We start from the raw sequence: 15563 nt of genomic DNA, 5'->3' as shown, positions 1-15563 counted from the left end.
CTGTTGAGGGAAAAGCGGGCAGGCAAAAGTTTAATATTAGAATATTCAAGCCAAGTTTGTGGGGGGGAAAAAACCTTTTACTATAAGGAGTGAGTGGGTGCCACCCATTCAGGACTATTACAGCGTTGCTGTTTTTCCCCAGGGGAAAACAAATCCGAAATTAACCTATCCTAACATAATCTTTAAAACGAACCAATCCAGAAAATAATATTTCTTAACAAAAAAAATATGTTTGAGACGTACATCGTGTGCCGTCTCTGGCTTCACAGTCGTCCCTTTGCTTACACAGGCACTACACCAGCTTTCCTCGACCTTGGCGATTTTCAGACATGCAGGTCTGGCTGAGGAATTCTGGGAGTTGAAGTCCGCGCACCTTCAGCAAGTCGCCAAATACTGTGCTAAATAAACCCTCCGGCTTCTCGCACGCGCCGCATTTACCTGGGACGGAGACTACGGCGCGCGCGAAGGGACAAAACGCCCGCTTCCTCGACCGTCTCTCCCAGACCCAGAGGAACCGGCTTCGGGCGGGGCTAGAAGGATGGTGACGTAGCCCGCGCCGCGGGGGGGGGAGGGAGGAGCTTCCGGCGCGCCCGGCCTCCTCCGAGCGGAGTTGCCTTTGTCCCTCAGGCTGAGGCGATGCTGTCGTCGAGCAAGAAAGTGGCCGCCGCGGAGGCCCCGGTAAGCGGCGGCGGGAGCGGCGCGGGGAGCGATGGCGCTTCCGAAGCGCCGGCGCCCCCGCCGCCTCCGCCGCCCCCGGCTCTCTCCGCTTCCTTGGGGGCCGCCGCCACAGCGGCGGAGGCCGGCGGCGCCTCGGAGCGCACGCCTCGCAAGAAGGAACCGCCGCGCGCCTCGCCGCCCGGGGCTTTATCCGAGCCGCCTCCCGCCGGCCCCGGTCCCGCCGTGGGCTCCGAAACGACCGGCATCGCCGAGACCCCCGAAGGCCGCAGGACCAGCCGCCGGAAACGGGCCAAGGTGGGTTGCTGCGCCGGGTTCAGGATCTCCCGCTGGGCCAGGGGTAAGGCAACCTCGGCTCTTTGACCACTCGTGGACTTCAACTCCCAGAATTCCTGAGTCAGCGTAGCTGACTCAGGAATTCTGGGAGTTGAAGTCCACGAGTGGTCAAAGAGCCGAGGTTGCCTTACCCCTGCCCTGGGCTTTCCTGAGGGAGGCGGCGGAGGTGATGGTGGCCCCAAGGTCGACCTGCTCGCCAAGCCCCTTTTCCTGGGAGTTTTTTTATTTTTATTTTTATTTTAATTCCATTTATATCCCGCCCTTCTCCGAAGACTCAGGGCGGCTTACAAGCTTAGCAGTAGCCTTCCTTCTATGTATATGCCTGCTTGTTAGGGCTTTCACACAAACCCCAAGCGGCATTAGAGTTGCCCCCGACCCTTGGAAACCTCTCTCCCCGGGTCGAAATATAAAATTAGGATGGAGCAGTGGTCCTCGGGTGACCTTCGGCTTGACCTTTCGGGCAGGCCTGCATTGCAGGGGTGTTGGTGAGGGCAAACTGGGAGGGAGAACGGCATTTCATCTTGTTAGGCATAGGACTTGGTTAGCCTCAGCCTTTAAGTCTGCAGGTATTTTTCCTCCTGCTGTATTCTTATAAACCCCTCAGTCCAAGACAAGAGCTTTAAATAAAAGTGGCATTCCCCTCCCTAGACAGAGATTTATTTATTTTTATTTATTTTTATTACATTTATATCCCGCCCTTCTCCGAAGACTCAGGGCGGCTTACAAGCTTAGCAGTAAATTGGTTTTATTTTCTTAGCGTTGACATTATTGAAAGCTTATGTAGCATTAGTAAAGCTTGATGTGGTAAGCTTAGTGTGAAAAAGCTTATATGGTTTCGAAAGACTGTTTTGTAGTTTAACTTTTCAAAGGACTATATATAAAGCACGTTTCACTGAAAGCAATTTTTTATGTTTGCTCAATAATTAAAATTGTTTTGCATTCCCCAGAGTCATCCCTGCCTTTTTTGGGAGGTGGGGGGGGCGGGGCTGGCCTGCTATATACCCATTCTAAAATCCTTTAATATCCCAAGCGCTTAAAGAGGTAGACAGCGGAATAGGTTTTTTAGTTTAGTTCTCTAATTTAATCGGTTTATGGGTGGAGTCATGATACAGTTGTTCTTCCCATGTTCCATTTTTTTGCCATTTGCAAAATGTCTTACAGAATGTTACTATTTGGATAGGGGGGGGGAAACTTGGGAGCTTCTAGAATTCTTCTCTTCTTCCTAGGAAGAGTAATCTTATTATTTGCAAAATTACTGAAATAGTTCTGAGAAATGTAATTACATATTCTTTTGATATCTTGTGCTATATCTTTTATGATATCTGACCAGATTTCCTCTGTGCTAGGTTTGAGGGCAAAACTTAGTTATGAATGTGTGATAGAATATGTGTGAGAGTATGACACTGCATGATATGAGAGGGGAGTGGCTGTGTATATTATACAATATTAACTGCTAGCCCTAAAATTAAACTCTGTGGTTTAATTTTAATTTAATTTAATTTATTAATATTTCTATACCGCCCTTCTCCCGAAGGACTCAGGGCGGTGTACAGGGCAAGAATAAAACACAGAGATTTACAAAAAATAAAAGATAATTTAATACATGCCCGATTAAAAATACAATTAATACATGGTAAAAACCCCAATATAAATAGTAAAAAGACCCCACTAATCCCCCCTCAGGCCAGGCCGGCTTGCTCGAACAAGTATGTTTTCAGGTCGCGGCGAAAGGAGCGAAGATCGGCGCCGTCCGGAGCTCAACCGGTAACTGGTTCCATAGCTCCGGGGCGCCCACAGAGAAGGATCTCCCCCTGGGGGCCACCAGTCGACATTCTCTGACCGGTGGCACCCTGAGGAGACCCTCTCTGTGGGAGCGCACAGGGCGGAGGGAAGTAGATGCTGGTTGAACATTGTTTTGAATAAATATTTCAGGATTGTATAGAATATTGAATTTGCATATCATTATAGAATAAAATCAAATTCTATATCAAAAAGCACTGGTACTTAAAAAGTTTTGAATTTGTAATCAAATCACGAAATAATGGAATCTGTAACGACCAAGTGTGGATTTCTTCCAGAACACATCATAGGATTTGATCATCTTATGAGGATAACTCTGTGCTCTGTCTATGATGTATTGCATCTTTAAGCTTGTTCGTTTTATTCAATACAATTTGCATTCAGTGTTTTTTTGTATTAATCACCTCTCCTGCTGCAATTTACCTGATTGGTCAACATTTTTTCTGGCCAACTCCCAATTACAGGTGGAATACAGAGAAATGGATGAGAGCCTGGCTAACCTTTCTGAAGATGAGTATTACTCTGAAGAGGAAAGAAATGCTAAAGCAGAAAAAGAGAAGAAGCTACCCCCTCCCCCTCCCCCTCCCCCTCCTGAAGAAGAGAATGAAAGTGAGCCAGAAGAGCCATCAGGTGAGTGAAAGGTCCCCCATCCAGCAAGGCCACAATTATTTTACTCCTGAGATATCTGTATTTTTTTTTTCCAAGACAGCACAGACAGGCACACACCCTCATCCTTGAGTTCGCCATAGGCTTTGCTGTGGAGCAAAGAAAAAAAGTTATTTCAACCAATTTCCTTTTTCTCTTTAAATATAGTCAGTTACATCTTTTAAGTACTGCACATTTTCATATTTTAATTACTCAGCAAGGTAGAATTGTTGGACATCGTTTTAAAACAAGTTAATTTTTTTTGTGAGAACTGCTTATGGTGTTTTTTTTTCCTCTGCACTTTATTCAATAATCATCAGACGTTTCTGTTTCAGAGAGTCACCCTGCATGCTAGGCAAGTTTCTAGCATCTAGTTTTTCTAAGGTCCAACTACATGTACAGTATAGTGTTGACATTGTGTCATGCCTTAAGGAAAAAGAGTTAACATCTGGTTTTTTAAAAAAAACCCACAGTGAACCTGGCCTGGTGCATGGTTGGTAACTGGCAGTCTTTCCTGCAGTTGAAGTCCTAAACCAGGGGTCGGCAACCTAAAAAAGAAAAAGAGCCACTGGGAACCGGTTCCATCACAAATTAAAAAAAGAGGGAGCCGCGTGCGTGTGTCCATGCACGCGCATGCGCAAAAAGTTTTTTTGCGCATGCGCGGACGCACGCGGCTGCCATTTTTAAAAAAATGAGATGGAACCGGTTCCCGGTTGCCCGATGGCGACGGCCCGTCTGCAAAGCTGCCGCTTTCGGCAGCTTTGCAGACGGGCCGTGGCAGCTTCCGCAAAGAGCGGCGCCCCTGCCCATTCCGAGAGGTGCGCGCGCACCTCTCCGAACGACCGGAGGTGCGCGCGCACCTCCCCAAACCTTTGGGGAGGTGCGCGCGTACCTCCGTGCGAAGGGGCAGCGGTGCCGCTCTTTCAGGAAGCCCGCCGCGGCCCGTCTGTGAAGCTGCCGAAAGCGGCAGCTTAGCAAACGGGCCGCGGCAGCTTCCGCAAAGAGCGGCGCCCCTGCCCATTCCGAGAGGTGCGCGCGCACCTCTCCGAACGACCGGAGTTGCGCGCGCACCTCCCCAAACCTTTGGGGAGGTGCGCGCGTACCTCCGTGCGAAGGGGCAGCAGCGCCGCTCTTTCAGGAAGCTGCCGAAAGCGAAGGGGCAGCGGCGCCGCTCTTTCAGGAAGCTGCCGAAAGCGGCAGCTTCCTGAAAGAGCGGCACCGCTGCCCGTTCGCGCGGAGGTACGCGCGCACCTCCCCAAAGGTTTGGGGAGGTGCGCGCGCACCTCCGGTCGTTCGGAGAGGTGCGCGCGCACCTCTCGGAATGGGCAGGGGCGCCGCTCTTTGCGGAAGCTGCCGCGGCCCGTCTGCTAAGCTGCCGCTTTCGGCAGCTTCACAGACGGGCCGAGGCGGGCTTCCTGAAAGAGCGGCACCGCTGCCCATTCGCGCGGAGGTACGCGCGCACCTCTCCAAAGGTTTGGGGAGGTGCGCGCGCACCTCCGCCCATTCGGGGAGGTGCGCGTGCACCTCTCCAAACGGGCGGTGCCACTCTCCATTTGGAGAGGTGCGCGCGCACCACTGCCCGTTGGAAGAGGTGCGCGCGCACCGGGCGGCTGGGAGCCGCAAGAGACGGCTCAAAGAGCCGCATGCGGCTCCGGAGCCGCAGGTTGCCGACCTGTGTCCTAAACCCATTGTTTCAATTAAGAGGACGGCATCAAACGAGAAGGCATAATTTAGTAGATACCACAGTTTGGTTTTAGACAATTGAGTAGATTCAAGTTTAGTCATTATTGAATTGTTGAAATATATCTATTTGGAGTATTGAATGAACTTTATAAGATTAGATAACAAGCCAGTTTAAGTGTATTTGGAGTTGTGTAAATAGGTTAAAGATTAGTTTTGTGTTTCTTGACTATATTATTTGTAGAGAAGACATGGCTTGGTAGCATTTCTAATCTATATATTTTCTAACTTTCAGTCTTAATTTGCTCAATTGCCAATTGTGTTAGCCATTTGTGTTGCTATTCTTAACATTTGCCAGCTTTGGCTTTTGCTGCTAGATATTTTTTGCCAGTGTTCTCTATACCAGAAATCATTTGTATCCTTTTTCTTTTTAATACTTAAGTGCTGGGAACATTTTCCTCTGATGCAGAAAGACACTAAAATTTGTCAATCGATAGGAGTGCAATTATAAAGATAACAGAAATGAAAATCCAGTTGTAACGTGCACTTATATGGGTAGTAGATAAATACAGTCTTCTCACATAAACATTCATTTCAGGGTCACCCAAGCTCCTTATTTTAGTGTGTAATATAGGGCAGGCTATTGGGAAATACTTGGGGGTCTTGCTGATCTGTTGCAAACCTACCAGAGATCTATCAGTAATTCCAGATCTGTCTTACTGTTTGTATTCTGTTATATATGTAGATACTTCAGAGAGAGCAAGAGGGAATACACAGTTAAGCCTGAATATTTTGAAGGTGCAGATGTATCTCCAAATTGCATGTCTTGGAAGGAATTTAACATAATTATTTACTAATTTATGTACTGTATGAATCACAGAATTATACAGTTTATTTGAATTCACTTCTTTACCTGGAGATAAGAGGAGGCACAATAATTGAATAAAGCATGTAAGTTTCTGCTAATAAGACTTTCATTAACAGTTTAACGTAAATTTCATTAATTAGGAATTTCAATCTTGGTCTTTGAAAAATGCTTTGACTAGAATATCTGGTACCTTGCTATTTGTCATAATCTTATTTTTTTTTTAAAAAAATGTATTTCTACTGACTGCAGAGTTAGCAGAATAGTACACTGGCTTCAATTTCACTACAAGGTATCTAGCTATTATCTTTATTCTTTAGCATTATTTTCAATCTATTTCTGTTGTCAGCTTGTTTATGATACATTATATCTTTCAAATTTTGACAGAATGCGTGTTCCTTTTCCAGATCCCAAGTATTTGTTTCATTGATTGATTGCCTTTTGTTATAGAGCTCAAGGCAGTGTTCATAGTATTTCCTCCTCTCTCTTTTCCCATAGTAACATTCCTGTGAGGTAGGTTGGATTGTGAGACTGTGACCGGTCCAAAATAACTCAGAAAACTTTTACATCAATTAGTGGATTTGAATGTGGATTTCCTTAGTGCTAGTCATAAATTAAACTAATAAATAAATAAATAAATAAATAATCCAATACCACTGCAAAGTCAGGTTTCCTTTTCATTTCTGGAAAAGTTCTATTACTTCCCTCAGATCCATTCTTACAATTATGTACTTCATTTTTTTCTATTTTTTGACATCGGCAGAATATCTGAATAAAACATGTTGCAATTCCCCCGATTGCATTTCTGTGATTTTTTTTTAGTTTGCAACAAAATAAGAGGAAACCTTTCAGTTAACAGAAATTCAACAGCTTTGAATATATCTCTGACCATAAATATTTCATGACCTTTTCCTGCACATGAACACTCGTTCAGAGAAAAAGATTCTTCTACTTTTCTATTTTTGTCAGCAAAGAAGACAGGTAGGGCTACAATAAGAATGCTACTTTAATAATTTTGCCATAGGAAAGGGTTGCAAAATAAAATAGGATGAATTACTTTCAAATATCGTGCAGTAAATATCAGAGAGGTTGTGAACTCCAAACACAAAAGACTACTCTTTTGCATGTATTTTGTTGAGAGTGAAAATAACATGTAGAAAGGTAGGAAGAGAAAGCTGAGTTCAAATACAGTGAAGTGCTGTGAGTGTTAAGTTGTGTTAGTGCTGTGCTAAATACATTTTGAGCATTGCCCTCAACAATAAAGGAAGGCAATTTACATGCCACTTACCCAAAAATGTGGAAGGAATTATGTTTTTAAAATTCATCTGCAAGTGGGTTACAAAGAATCAATATATGTGTAATTCAAAGTTGCAATCTTGAGGAAAGAGGAGAGTACACATTCCTGAGATTAAACTGTACCTAAAATTGTCTTACAAGGAAAAAGATGGGCAAAAGACACAGTACAAAAGTTACTTAATTTAAAAAGAGGTTTGGCGTGTCTCTTCATCCACAAATATTGTTCTAGGATGCATCTCTATTCATTTTCTGTTAAGCAATTAAATAGTCTTTTATCATATTTAAAAATATGTTTTAGTTTAATCTACTCTTAATTCTTATTTATATAGTAATCATACAGCATTATATTTTACTGAGGTTGCTGTAAGCTGTGAAGGGGAAATTGATACCTGCTAATGTTTTTGTTTGAAGGAAGTATAAAGCTTAATTTTCCTGCAGTACAGGTTACCTACTAATTTGTTTTTCTACAACAGAAAGGGTTTACCGAGATTGAGAATTGCTGTTCTACAACTCTTGTCATCCCTCAGTCCTGGCCAAGCTGACTGTACAGTTATACTTAATCTACATTTAGAGGGCTGCAGAATTACCAGCTGTATCTTATCTATCCGCTAAATAATTCCATGTCTCTTGATAATTAGAAAACTTGCTGTTGTATAACCATGTCCTTCTAGGTCTTGGCCATTCCCTCAGGTTTTCCTTCCTTTGTAGTACTGTTAATTGTGCAATCCTTCTTTCCTACACATTTCTTTGCTTGCATTGTCCTTACTGCTTGCATTGTGTGCATTAAAGGGACATAATGGTACCAAAAAAAAGAGTCATGCCTTATCTCCTCTCCCCTTTCATATGTCTTTCCTATAACCTTTCTGTTTTCTTCTTTGTCCATTGTCTAACACTAGGTCCCCCTTCTGTGCCCCAACTCCACTTCAGTAGCTGCATGAAGGTTGACTTTTTAATAGGACACAGAGGAGGTTCAATAAGCAATTCATTTTTCTATAACACCTTTAACTTCCCCTGCGTCTTCCGATGAAAAAGTGTGTCGTCCCATTTAGGTTGCTCGTTTTTGCAAATGAAAGGAAACTTTGGGAAGAATTGAGAAGAGCTTTCTTCAAAATAAGGCAAATTTTGAAGAAGGCTTTTCTCACTTCTCCCTTAGTAAAGAGGCTCTGTTGGTTATGAGTTCTTTAAAGTTCTTTTACTCTGAGTTAGGCTCCCCCCCAATTCCTTACTGTTAATGAGGGGAAAGAAAGCTAATGGAACAAGAGGGAAATTATCTTTTTCTGGTGTTTTTTTTGGCTTATATTACTGGAATATTTATTTATTTATTTATAATGAGACTTGTATGCCGCCCTATCTCCCGAAGGACTCAGGGTGGCTAACAACAATAAAATATAAATGAATACAAATATTAAAAAGAATTAAATTGTGCCAAAGTCCCACTAAAACCAATAAAACATTTAAAATCATAATTAAGAACCCCATTATCAACAGTCCAGTTCAGCCTGTTGGAAAAGATATGTCTTAAGGTCACGGCGAAAGGACCGAAGGTCTGGGGCCATCCGGAGCTCCCGGGGGAGTTGATTCCACCAAGCAGGTGCCCCAACAGAGAAGGCCCTCCCCCTGGGGGTCGCCGGCCGACGGCACCCTGAGGAGGCCCTCTCTGTGTGAGCGCACAGGGCGATGGGAAAACGTTCCTGGCAGCAGACGGTCCTGCAAATATCCCGGGCCTAAGCCATGTAGGGATTTATAGGTTTATATATTACTGCTTTTTGTTTCCATTTGCTTTTTGGAAGCGGCAGTAAGAAAGTTGATACTTCTTATGGAAGCTCAACTTATTGCAGGTGGAAAACCCTTTTTCTTTTATCCAGTTGTGCCTCTACTTCCTGAAAAGTCCTGATGGGAAAGAAATTAACAGTTCAAGTACAAACGATCCTTCCTTCTGTTGGACATGCCATGGGTTTCTGGAAAGCACACTTTTTGGGGCTGATATAACAAGACAAAATGAATTAACACAGTACAGTGTGGTATATTTAATGTAAAATAGTTTTTAACTATTGCTAACAGTGTTGTTCTATAGCCCTTAACTCAGCAAAAATGGGTGAGGTTGTATTGTGTTCTGTCTGGACTATAATCACTGGCTCAGTCCTGATAATAGTTTCTTGTATTTATCAAAGATGCTGTACTAATATGTTGTGCTTGAGTCTCAGTAAATTCTATTCTGCTGACAAGACTGGATAGACCTTAGTGTCGGAGCTTCTAGTGTAGGACTGCTGTGATAAAAGACTACTGATAAATAGCTGAATTACATAATTAATTGCATGGGGAAAATTTTTTATTAAGGTTTATTATAAAATACAAATGAAGAATTGAGAAAGTTAAGAGAAGAAAAGTGCAGAAAGATAATTATATAACTATATTTGCAAGTCTTCTCTTCCGAAATGAGACACACGGTAGAAGATTATTATTTTTTTAGTTTAGCCTGTGGGAAAATAGGAGGAGGAAAGTCTGTGAGGTATGTTTGCCCCCTTGAGTTATTTATAAAAATAATAAAAGAGGGATACAAATAAATAATATTGTCCTGCAAGAAGATAATTTATTGAAACAACCTGAACATTTCTTCTTCAGAGTTGCTTCAACAAATTGCTCCTTGAAGTATTCACCATTATTTAGGTTCTTTATTTCTGGTATTGGGCAAAAGTGGAAATGAGAGTAGAGGGAAGATTAGGGCTTCCTTCAAGTGTATTTACTTCTCTGCCTCTTTCTCTGAATAGGCCAAAAGCTTTAACACTGTTGGATAATTCAGTGATGCGTGAATAAATATGACAGCATTGTACATAATGTGAATCCTAGCATAGTAAAAGTTATGTAGCATTTAAGTACTTGAAGGTGCACAAAATCAGTCTTAGAAAGTATGAGGTTATGGGAAATAACAATATATCAGATTTCTTGCCCTTTAAATAATATGTTTCCAAGGACATCCCAACCAAGACTTTAAAAATCCTTGGTGTTTCAAACCCTTGGTTAGACTACTCATCTACATGGTCTTCCTAATTATAATGGGAAGTATATTTTTTATTGTGTCATAATCTGTTAATACGCTGGTTCATGCATATTTATCCACCAGGTGCCCTGAAAATACTGTGTATATCCTATCTTTTCCCTATAAGAGTCTGACAAAGGGTTCCAACAACAAGGATGAAGCATTAGAAGACTGGAGAGTATCTGAAGTCCACGACTCATATTTCAGAATTTCGAACTCTCAGAAGGATGTTTTCCCTCCATTAGTTGGTGAACTTCTAAACTTGAATCGCCAACTGTCAGGCCTTCCTGTCCCCAAATGACTTGAACTTATGGAGAAAGGTCCCTGAGATCTCCTCTTTCCTTCCACAGGGCAAGCAGGAGGACTTCAAGACGACAGTTCTGGAGGGTATGGAGACTGCCAAGCATCAGGTGAGGGTGGCGTTTGATGCTGGCCACTTAGTAGCAAGAGCCCCCAAATCAGGGATTGATGCTTGCAAATGCTTGTGGGTGGGCGGGCCCAGACTTAATTTGAAGTACAAGGGACATGCATTTGCTTGTTGAAAAAGGAAAGTAAAACTTTATGTCCCAGCTGGTGAAGACGATGCGAAAAGGAAAGCATTCTGAATTTTTTAGGCAGAATTCCCAGCCCTCTGTTCTTCCATGAATTTGGTGGAAATCAGAGGCTTATGATTATACAATTTAAAAGGCAGTTTCCCTCCCTCCTTTCAGAGCTGTAGGCCTTTTACATTACATACTGTAATTCTGCATATGATTCTAAAGAACAAACAACTCCTTAGTTAGATGCCCACACTTTAACCAATTTGGCTTACACTTTCTGGTTATATATCCCAGTGAGTATTAGACTTATTTTCAAATAAACGTATATAGACGTGTCCTGTTAATTTAGGGATTGTTCACAAATCTGTCTTAGTTTCTTACTTCGACAACCTTTTTGAGAACCTTTGATACAAATGATAATCTCAGTTCCAGCTGATGCCTGCAGGGTAGAATTTTTGTATCTAAGGATAGACGTGGTCAGTTTCAGGTGCAACTTTGGTCTGCTTTTCAGAGCAATTTATCATATGTTTAATTTTTGAAGCCTTACCTGTTTAAGTGGGTGGTTATTTTGGATATACATGTTGAAGAGATAAAAGTATAGACCTTGAAATAAATTTGTTTGGCATGTCTTAACGATTATTTCGAAGTATGGATTGGGTTTGAAATTTTGAGCAAACAGATCTGTTAAGTGCTGCTATACTGCAATGCTGAGAAGTCTTGGCAAGTCTGACAAGAATTTAAGGTCCAACTAATAAGTCTTTATCTACTAGTATTAGACATTCTAATTCTTTGATCTTCTTTCTTTGATCTTCCTTAAATTTCAAAAAGGTGGTATGGGTATCTATCTGGAATTATGTTCTAAGTGTCAATGGTTCTGAATTTGTGATTTTTGTGTTCTGTTCTTCCTTGAAACATTTCCCAGTTCTGATGCTCCCCCGGGTACGCTGAATAACAAATGATCCTCAGTCATCATGACTTGGATGGCGGCTAAGCAGGATGATTAACACCTGGGTGGCATCAGTTGGGAAATTATTATCTTAGACAACTTATTGAGATTTACCAGCCAAGCTCAGGTACTCAGGAAGCCCTTTATAGCTTAAAAAAATGGCAACTTTGGGAAGGCAAAAATTCCAGTGGTTGATATATGCTTATATGAGGACCACAACAGTGTCAACTTCCAATTGCTATATTCAAATTACTGTTACGTTTGTGTCAGTGACAGAGATGAAAGATTCTTCCTCCTAAGCCCTGAATCTTCCTTTCAGCACACTTTCATTCCACAACCGTGTGTTTCTGTGGCCTGCACATTCCCTTGAAAAGAATACACTTCAGTTATTGCTTAATTACAGGCAGTCCTCAACTTATGACCACAGTTGAGCCCAAAATTTATGTTGCTAAGTGAGAAATGTCTTAAGTGAGTTTTGTCCCATTTTACAACTTTCTCGCCACATTTGTTATGTGAATCGCTGCAGTTCTGAAATGAACTGGGTTTCCCCGTTTACTTTGCTTGTCAAAAGGTTGCAAAAGATTATCACGTGACCCTGGGACACTGCAACCAGCATAAAGGTGAATCAGTTGTGAAGCATCCAAATGTAAATCACGCCCTGGGGATGTTGCAATGGTCATAAGTTAACTTTTTCCAGTGCCATTGTAACATTGAAAGGTCACTAAATGAAGTTTGTAAGTTGAGGACTGCCTGTACACTTTAAAAAACCTGTGGCTTATTTACAGTAGTAATATTTTATTTAGTTGTTTTTCTTATACCATTAGGCAGTCACTCTCAGCTGAAATGGGAAAGCTGGTCATCTTATAGGACATCATCTAGCAAAAGCTGATTTGTCAGACAAATCTATTTTTGTTTGCACAATTGGCTACATCTATGTTACACAAGGATTATGTAAATGTTACTACACTTAAATATGCAGATTTGTACTCATATATATATGTTGCATATTTCAGTTTCAACCTTGTAATTTCAACTTTTGTCTACAGAATAGCTAATTATAGAAAACAACATTTGAGAGACTCAGACTGTTACATGCTATGTAATTATTCAGCTCTTGCATTCATATTGTAGCTATACAGAGCTCTTATATCTGTAAGAATGTGCATTATATCAATTGTGTTTCCTGAAGGTATAAGTTGTAGCTGAAAGTGCTGCTGGCAGACTTTTGTGGATAGGAACAATTGATAGAAGAACAGAATGCTGGATGAATTGCTCTATGGATTGGGTCCAGCATAAAGCCAATTTTGTTTCTAAAAAAGTTCATTACTCCATCCTAACTGCATTTAGATCACATGGTTTATTTTTAAAAATGCAAGATTTATTTGCACTTGACATGTTATGAATAATTTAATCAATTTGTAACTGCAGCAAAAAACATTCTAAGGTCAGTTCAGGGATTTATGTTTTGCCCAAAGCAAAAATCCAATAGGAAGAGAAACAGCAATGCCCTAATTCTCCCAGTGGTTGCTCACCATAAATAACGGGTAATATTAACTTGGGCATTCATTTATGCAACCTCAGACCTCCATTTATACAATAATTGCAATTATGCACATTTGTGGGCCTGTATTAGAGTTTATTACTGTTGTAGATCAAGCATCACAAATGAGCATATGTGAAACCTTAATACTAGGATTTTGTACAGAGATAGATGCTTCAGTGTGATTTCCTCCTATGTTCAACTCTAGTACCGGTAAGTACTCAGGCAGAACTGTTTTCTAGTGACACATAAATCATAACTCGGTCCTGCTCCTATTTGTGTTTTTCAGTGCAACTAAAATATCCGTGGTTTTCATTCTGAAATGCTAGTGTTCCTCGAAAGTTAAAATTTTTAAATATACCAACTTATATATTAGGCACATTGGCATCTGATATTGGAAATCTGATATTTCTTTTTCAATAGTTTTGGCTTAGTGGATATGTTTAAAAACCTGAGAGAGATAGCCAAAAAATATGCTTGGGTTTTTCACCCAGAAGCTAGGAGAAAGATTGAAAGTCTGATTTATATAGCATGTGAGGAGCTTGTGTGACCCTGTCTTGATCATATCTTGCTAAATATCTTCTTGGTGGTGTGCCATAGAAAGACACAATCTTTGCCATGTATTTCAAGGGTCTCCTTTGGCATTGGGGTGCAGTCCATCTCATTGCCATCTTGGGGATTTGGTTGTTCTCCATACCGAGTATATGACCTGCAAGCTGACCGTTGCCGGTCCCAGATGAAAAAGGAGGAGGGTTGAAACCTGAAGAAAATCTAGTCAACCAGCTTACTGGGCCAGCAGATATTTACGGATAGTCCTCGACTTATGACCACAATTGAGCCCAAAATTTCTGTTGCTAAGTGAGACATTAGTTAATGTTTTGTCCCATTTTACAACCTTTCTTGCCACTGAACCACTGCAGTTGTTAAGTTAGTAACATGGTTGTTAAGTGAATCTGGCTTGCCCATTGACTTTGCTTGTGAGAAGGTCACAGAAGGTGATCATGTGACCCTGGGACACTGCAATCGTCATAAATATGAACCAAGTTGCCAAGCGTCCTGATTTTGAGCACATAACCATGTAGATGCTGCAATGGTCATAAGTGTGAAAAATGGTCAAAAATCACTTTTTTTCAGTGCGGTTGTAACTTTGAACAGCATTAAATGAATCCCTGTAAATCAAGGATTCCCTGTAGAAGGAAAGGGAGAAAGAATTAGTGTAACTGTCCAAACACTTCACCCTAAAATCTAGGCTAAAATAAAGCTTTCTTATTAGGTAGGTGTGATTTGCTGTGAAAGCAGCATCAATCAATCAATCAGTTTTCTGCCTCCCATTTGGCTGTTAAATGATTAAGAAAAAAAACATTATAGTTCCAAATGTCAGCAGTTTAAAAAGAATAAAAAGAGGGAAATACCCTAAGGAAAGCAAGTAGAGAAGGGGAACTTCATTGCATGTTATATCTCCTTATTATGATTCCATTTCCTTTTTCAGCATTGGTCTAATAATGCTTGCTCATCTGTGGCATTAGTGATCCTTACGATGAAACCATCACAGATTTTGTGAGACGTTGTTCCTAAAATAGGAGCATATTCTTGGATTTTTCTAGAGAGCATTATGGAAGACCTTTTGCTTCAGCTCCAATGAAGTCTTCTCAAGGCTAAATGTGATCAAATGCCAAGCAGCTAGACCAGAGCAATGCTGGCTCAGGAATTCTGGGAGTTGTCCACGAGTCATAAAAGAGCCAAGGTTGCCTACCCCTGAGCTAGACCATATAATTTTAGGCTCAAATTTATGCTATCCTAATATGTAATTGTCCTATAAGTTCAGGAAACCTAGGGCGTTATTAATAAAAAGAGCCATGGTGGCGGAGTGGCTAGAATGCAGTATTGCAGGCCAACTCACTGCTCGCTGCCAGGAGTTCGATTCTCACTCACTCAAGGTCGACTCAGCATTCCATCCTTCTGAAATTGGTAAAATGAGGAGCCAGATTGTTGGGGGCAAATAGGCTGACTCTGTAAACCGCTTAGAGAGAGCATTGTCAAGCGGTATATACAGTAAGTCTAAAAACTAAGGCAGAATTGGAGGCAATAGCACCACATATATGACTTTTATAGAAATCAGTCCAGTTTCCCAATGTTACAAACACATTGGAACCAAGACTTATAATAAGGTGTTAGAAAGTTCAGAATGGGCTAGCTTTCTAAAG

General features: G+C 41.5%; 1 protein-coding gene across 1 annotated transcript in view; it reads left to right on the top strand.

Annotated features, from left to right (window-relative positions):
* Positions 1-594: 594 nt before the first annotated feature.
* Positions 595-15563, top strand: part of KDM1A (lysine demethylase 1A) — a 29730-nt gene continuing 14761 nt past the window's right edge. The window contains exons 1-3 of the mRNA XM_083369332.1: positions 595-972; positions 3276-3441; positions 10685-10744. Coding sequence (XP_083225458.1) covers positions 637-972; positions 3276-3441; positions 10685-10744 — 562 coding nt within the window. The 5' untranslated portion in view covers positions 595-636. The remainder of the gene's footprint in view (positions 973-3275; positions 3442-10684; positions 10745-15563) is intronic.

This window comes from Vipera ursinii, assembly GCF_947247035.1.
Source record: "Vipera ursinii genome assembly, chromosome: 9".
Taxonomy (NCBI): domain Eukaryota; kingdom Metazoa; phylum Chordata; class Lepidosauria; order Squamata; family Viperidae; genus Vipera; species Vipera ursinii.
The sequence above is the reverse complement of the archived record's forward strand: the minus strand, read 5'-3'. Positions and strand labels throughout refer to the sequence as shown.